We start from the raw sequence: 6,000 nt of genomic DNA on the forward strand, positions 1-6,000 counted from the left end.
AATGTCTAATATAAGAAGTTGGATAAAAAGGAATGGAGAAGATCAGAAAAAGTAAGCATAGACTACTTTTGGGAGCAATTCTGCTGTAAAGGGAATGTATTAGTTTCCTAGAGCTGTTGTAACAAATTACCACAAACTGCATGGCTTAAAAAACAGAAATTTATTCTCTTTGGAGAATAAAGTTCTGGAGGCCAAAAATCCAAAATCAAGGTATTGGCAAAGGCTGTGCACAGTTCCTACAGAGGCTCTAGGGAAGAATCCATTATTTGCCCTTTCAACCTCTGGTGGCTCCTGACACTGCTTGACTTGTGGCCAAATCATTGCAGTCTGCCTCTGGGGTTAAATGGCCTCCTCCTCTTCTGGATATCTGATCTCCTTTGTCTCTCTCCTGTAAGGATGCTTGTGATAGCATTTAGGGCTCACCCAGATTATCCAGAATAAGCTCTTCCTCTCAAGATCTTTAACTTAATCACATCTTTTGCCATGTAAGGTAATATTCACTCTTCTGCCATATGATGTAATATGTAGAGGTTCCTGGGACTAGGAAGTGAGTATATCTTTGGGGGGCCACTTTTGTGCCTACCACAGGGAGCAAGAAAAATGGGGCAGTAGCTAGAGGGGAATGTGGAGTCAAGAGAAATTTTGTGCTTTTTCAAAGATGAGAGCACTCACAGCATGTTTATAGTAACTGATGTAGAGTTTGCTGTGCACTGAGGTTTATTTGTTCATTGTGCTAGTCACTTTCACACAGGAAAATTCATGAAGGCAATAACAAGTTACCTTCAAGATGAAAATCAGGGTTACACTTAAGAATTCAATTAAAAACAATCAAAATGTAACGGAGAAGACTTTTTGTCAAACAGGGCAGATTGAACACATACATGTGTTTATCTCCAAACCCAATCAAGATGAAAATAAAAGGATAAATACAATATAAAACAATAAAGAATGAAGACCATCAATTAACAAGCCCCATCTGTGCACCAGAGTAAGATCAAACATTTTAGGAAAACCTCCAACACACACACACACACACACACACACACACCAGCAAAGGGGGAGGAGAATTTGGAGGAAATAATATGAAAAGCAGAACACCTAAAAACAGAAAAATTCTTCCTTGGAGATCTAAGAGAACATGTACACAAAACAAAAAAGAGAAGTGCTATATATATATAAAAAAAAGAAGCAATCAATGAACAAGAGTTGAAATTTTAAAAAAAGAAACTCAATAGAAAGGATAACAAGATAAAATTAATGAAATTGTTCAGAGAGTAGAATAAAAAAAGGACAAAAGTAGAAAAAAGATAAGAGCTCTAACTCAGGCTCCAATGTCCTGTAGTAGAACCATGGAAAACAGAAGGAGAGGGACGCCTGGGTGGCTCAGTCAGTTAAGCGTCTGCCTTCGGCTCAGGTCATGATCCCAGGGTCCTGGGACCGAGTCCCGCATTGGGCTCCCTGCTCCACAGGGAGCCTGCTTCTCCCTCTGCCTCTCTCTCTGTCTCTCATGAATGGATAAATAAAATCTTAAGAAAATCTTAAATAAAATAAATAAAATCTTTAAAAAAAAGAAAGAAAACAGAAGGAGAGGGCAGGGTGAGCCATTAGAGTGGTAGAAAACAAGTAATTTATATAGGTCATATCCACAGAATAAAAAAAAAATTTTAAGAACAAAACTGCAATTATAAACAGCAACACTCAGAAGTTAGAAAAGAGTGGGGCAATGCCTTTACAATTTTTTTTAAAGATTTTATTTATTTGACAGAGAGAGCACAAGTAGGCAGAGAGAGAGGGAGAAGCAGGCTCCCTGCTGAGCAGGGAGCCCAAAGCGGGGCTCGATCCCAGGACCCTGGGATCATGACCTGAGCCAAAGGCTGACGCTTAACCGACTGAGCCACCCCGGCGCCCCTGCCTTTACAATTCTAAGGGAAAAATATTTCCAACCTCGAGCCTCGTAGCTCTTCATCCCCATTCCCTCCTCGCAGACTCAGATGCTCTCCCTTCCTCTCTCATATTTACCCCTTCAAAGTCAATAATGTTATGCTTAGCTCTAATTTATCCTCTTTGACTTGCAATAAATCCATCAAATATGAGAGAAGAATCAATATTTTCAGGCAGATAAGCTGTCACAAAGTTTACCTCCCATGGTCTCTTTCTCTGGAAGCTATTAGATGATGTGGTTGGCCAAAATGAGGCTGTAAAACAAGAAAGAGGGAGAAGATCTAAGATCCAGGCAGTAGGAGATCCAACACAGAGAAACAGAAAGAAGTGTTAAGAAGCCCAGGAGAGCAGCAATGGGGCAAGCCTAGAACACAGCCACTCTACATCAGACTCAGAGGATAAAGGACTCAAAGAAGGAAATTGCCAGGGAAAAAAATGAAATTGGTGAATTATCATTAGGTCTGACTACATGAACAAAAAATATGGCATGGGGTTTACAGATCTTTTGGAGGCTTTGGGGAAAATCAGCAAAGGGTATGTATAAAACAACTAAAAAACATGAGCCTATAATAAATTTGTGTCATGATATTTATGATATGATGAAGTTTCTACTCCTCAGAAATATTACAGGCTTTTTTTAAAGATTTCATTTATTTATTTGACAGAGAGAGAGAGAGCACAAACGGGGAGAGCTACAGAGGGAGAGGAAGAAGCAGGCTCCCCACTGAGTAGAGAGCCCGATGTGGGGCTCCATCCCAGAAGCCTGGGATCATGACCCAAGCTGAAGGCAGACACTTAACTGACTGAGCCACCCAGGCGCCCCAATATTATAGACTTTAAAAAGTACATGGGGGAGGGGCACCTGGGTGGCTTGGTCGGTTGAGTGTCTGACTCTTGGTTTCAGCTCAAGTCATGATCTCAGGGTCGTGAGATCAAGCACTACAATGGGCTCCACACTGGATGTGAAGCCTGCTGAAGATTCTCTCCCTCTCTCTCTGCCCCCCTACTGCCACTCTCTCTCCCCTCCCAAAAAAAGGTATATGGAGGGAAAAGGGTGAAATATTTCTTTCATCCAAACCATCCATGGCTGTTTTTTTTTCTACCTCTTATATCCCTATCGAAGAGACAAACAGGATCTAAGAGCCTAAGTTTTGATGCTGATGTCTTGACAGTAGGCACTCAGGGAGTCTTCTCTCTTCCCTGGGATGAGAGTAGATGATGGATGGCATATGGAAGTCATAGGAGAAAGCCCCAAAGGAGACTGACATAAGGGGAAAAGTCCGCGTGATTAGATGAATAACCAAGTCAAAGATGGAAACGGCAGTAACACAAAAAGTTGAGGTATCTTCATATCAAGTCTGAGCAACTCAAATTTGATGTGTGGAGGTGAGGGAAACCCACGGAAATGGTGATCATGGTGAAGCGAGCCCAGCATTATTCCAGCTACATTTGGAGGCTAGGTAGAGGATAGATCCATGAGGATGGGCTTGGTCCAGATGTATAGGGCCCCGCGAGAGGCCTGTCCCATTCGATTGTAAAATTAGCTTACATGGGAGAGGGGCGTACAGAGAGAGTAAAGGAAATAACTTTAAAACCCCAAAACCCAACAAACATAATCATTATGATGGGATTTGACTTCTTACTTTTTTTCTTCACTTCTTTCTTTTCTCTTGCTTGTGTCACTTTGGAGCCCCTCATTCCTCTTCAGGATCCTCTCAGAAGTTTTCTTTCCTCGCTCCAGCTTGCATCTTCCTTCACAACCTTCATTATCCACCCTTTATCCTGCTGTAATTCCCCATTTTTCTCACTATGCATTCTTCTCTATCTTATAAACCAACCACACATTAAACAAAATCCTCTAGCTCCTCCCAAATCCGTTTCTCGAACATTTCCCAACAAGCCCTTCAGTCACAGCTCTTCTCCAAGAAAAAAATCTCCACCTTTCCTCGACATAGCAAGACATTATCAGATCCTTTCTATCTCCTCAAAATGTTCCCATTTCCCTCCTTCTCATTCTTCTTCATGTCCTTTGGCCCTAGCCTCCACCTTCACCCTTACAAATTCTTCATCCCCATGCTCTCCTTACCTCTCTCATATTTACCTCTTCAGAGTCAGTAATGCTCTGCTTGGCTCTAATTTCTCCTCCTTGACTGGCAACACCCTCTATCTGACTCTCGTTCCTTCATTAGCTTCAGTCCTTCATCTGCCTCATTCACCATTACCTTCATCTATAACCTCTTTCTCTTCCATAGAAACAGATTCATCAGCAACATCATTCACTCCACCCAAGACATCCTCAACTCCCATTGCTTCCTCAGTCCCTTCCAGCTCTTCGTCACTTCCTTCCGCCTTTTCAAAACGATTTTCCATCTCAGCACCAGGAACTTTAATCCATTTTTCATCACCAGTAACTTCTACCATTCTCTCAGTTGTCTCTTCAGTTATGCTCTCCATTCCTGAACCCTCTAGCTTCTCTGCACTTGACTGCAGTTTATCTCCGGTGGATCTCAAATCCTCTCCACTACTTTCCGGCTTCTCTCCCCTGGATCCCTCTTTCTCTCCACTTGACCTCAGGTTCTCTTCACTCAGACTCAGCTTCTCACCACTTGATGTCAGCTTCTCTCCACTTGACCTCAGCTTTTCTCTACTTGACCTCAGCTTTTCTCCTCTTGATCTCAGCTTCTCTCCACTTGATCTCAGCTTCTCTCCACTCGACCTCAGCTGCTCTCCACTCGACCTCAGCTGCTCTCCACTCGATCTCAGCTCCTCTCCACTCGACCTCAGCTCCTCCTCATTCTGCCCTAGTGTATGTGGTCTGGATCTCAAGTCCTCTCCTCCGGTCCCCACTCCAGTAAATTTCAACCTCTCTTTAAAGCCAGACCCCTTCCTAGACCCTGCTGTAGTCCGTGCACTCTCGGATTCAGCGCCTATTTTGCCTCTAATTTCTTGCTTTCCCCCCATCTCCTTTGGGCTGTTTTTCCCCAAACCTGCTGAAGCCCGTAATGCATTTGCTACACTGTGCAGTAGCTTCACATCCATCCTTTCCTGACTTTGGCCTGACTTCGCTTTCAAGACCATTTTTTCCACATCTTCTCGTCCCCAGTACTCAGAGTCAAGCTTTGGGTCGCACATCCTAGGCTTTTGTGTATTTCTACCCAGGAGATCCATTCTCTTCCCGATCACAATGAGCCCGTTCCAGGGCACCCACAATTTTTCTCGCAGCATCTGTGCCCCTCTGCTTCCCGGGTCCAGGTGCGACCACCCGTGGACCCGGGCCTGGCCTCGGGCGCCCTGGCCGCGGGCCTTACGGCGTCTCCTCACGGCTCTGTGCGCCTTACCCCGCAGATCCCTCATGCCCCAGAGCGAAAATTCTAACGGAACTCCTTTCTCCACAGACGCTGACCCTAACCCTTATCCCTGGTCCACCATCCCACCCCTCCTCCCCATTCCCCACCCCGCCCTACCCTCCCACCCTGCCACCCTGCCCACTGGCCCGCCGCCTCGCCCACCGCCTCGCCCACCGCCTGGAGGGCGCGCGACCTGGCTAGTGCGCACGCGCAGACCGCGCGAGGCGGTTGGAAGGCACTGCCCGGAGCTGCGGCAGGCGACAGACTGCCAGCCTGGGGGCGGGGGCTGACGTGGCTCGAGACCTCAGTAACCCCAGAACCCCCGACCCCAGCCCCCATACTGTCGCCCGTTCCCGGCCCTGGGTTACGCGCTTCCCCTTAAAAGCTGGGGCCAAGCAAAGGAACGACAGGCGTTGCAGCCAATGGTGTCGCTCACGGTGAACCCGGTACCCAATCAAAAGGCGCAGCTGCGAAGGAACGGGTGGGAACCACGCCTGATTCCAGGTGACTCCTAGCAGGGAGGGGAGAGTGTCTCCGTCAGCGGGTAGGGTCGCGTGCCTCGGGCGAGTTACCGGGCACGAAGCTGCGGGAGCGCGCGGGCACTGGCCCGCCGCGGAATACTTGTGTGCTGCAGCCAAGAAGAAGGGTGATGGAGGGGCGTCAAGAGACTGGGAAGGAGAGCAAGGTAAAGAAAGGATGCAAACCCCCTCCC

General features: G+C 46.5%; 1 protein-coding gene across 21 annotated transcripts in view; it reads right to left on the reverse strand.

Moving 5' to 3' along the window:
• Positions 1–5,370, reverse strand: part of LOC113913790 (protein Ycf2-like) — a 39,238-nt gene extending 33,868 nt beyond the window's left edge. For 19 of the 21 annotated variants that reach the window (XM_027578037.2, XM_027578021.2, XM_027578018.2 and 16 more), the window contains exons 1-2: positions 3,585–5,370; positions 2,140–2,195 (exon numbers count right to left, since the gene is read on the reverse strand). In XM_027578037.2, the coding sequence (XP_027433838.1) occupies positions 4,150–5,295 (1,146 nt within the window). In that variant the 5' untranslated portion in view covers positions 5,296–5,370 and the 3' untranslated portion in view covers positions 2,140–2,195; positions 3,585–4,149. The remainder of the gene's footprint in view (positions 1–2,139; positions 2,196–3,584) is intronic. The other 2 variants (XM_027578038.2, XM_027578027.2) reach the window with 2 other exon arrangements.
• Positions 5,371–6,000: the final 630 nt, after the last annotated feature.

Source organism: Zalophus californianus, chromosome 11 (assembly GCF_009762305.2).
Source record: "Zalophus californianus isolate mZalCal1 chromosome 11, mZalCal1.pri.v2, whole genome shotgun sequence".
NCBI lineage: Eukaryota > Metazoa > Chordata > Mammalia > Carnivora > Otariidae > Zalophus > Zalophus californianus.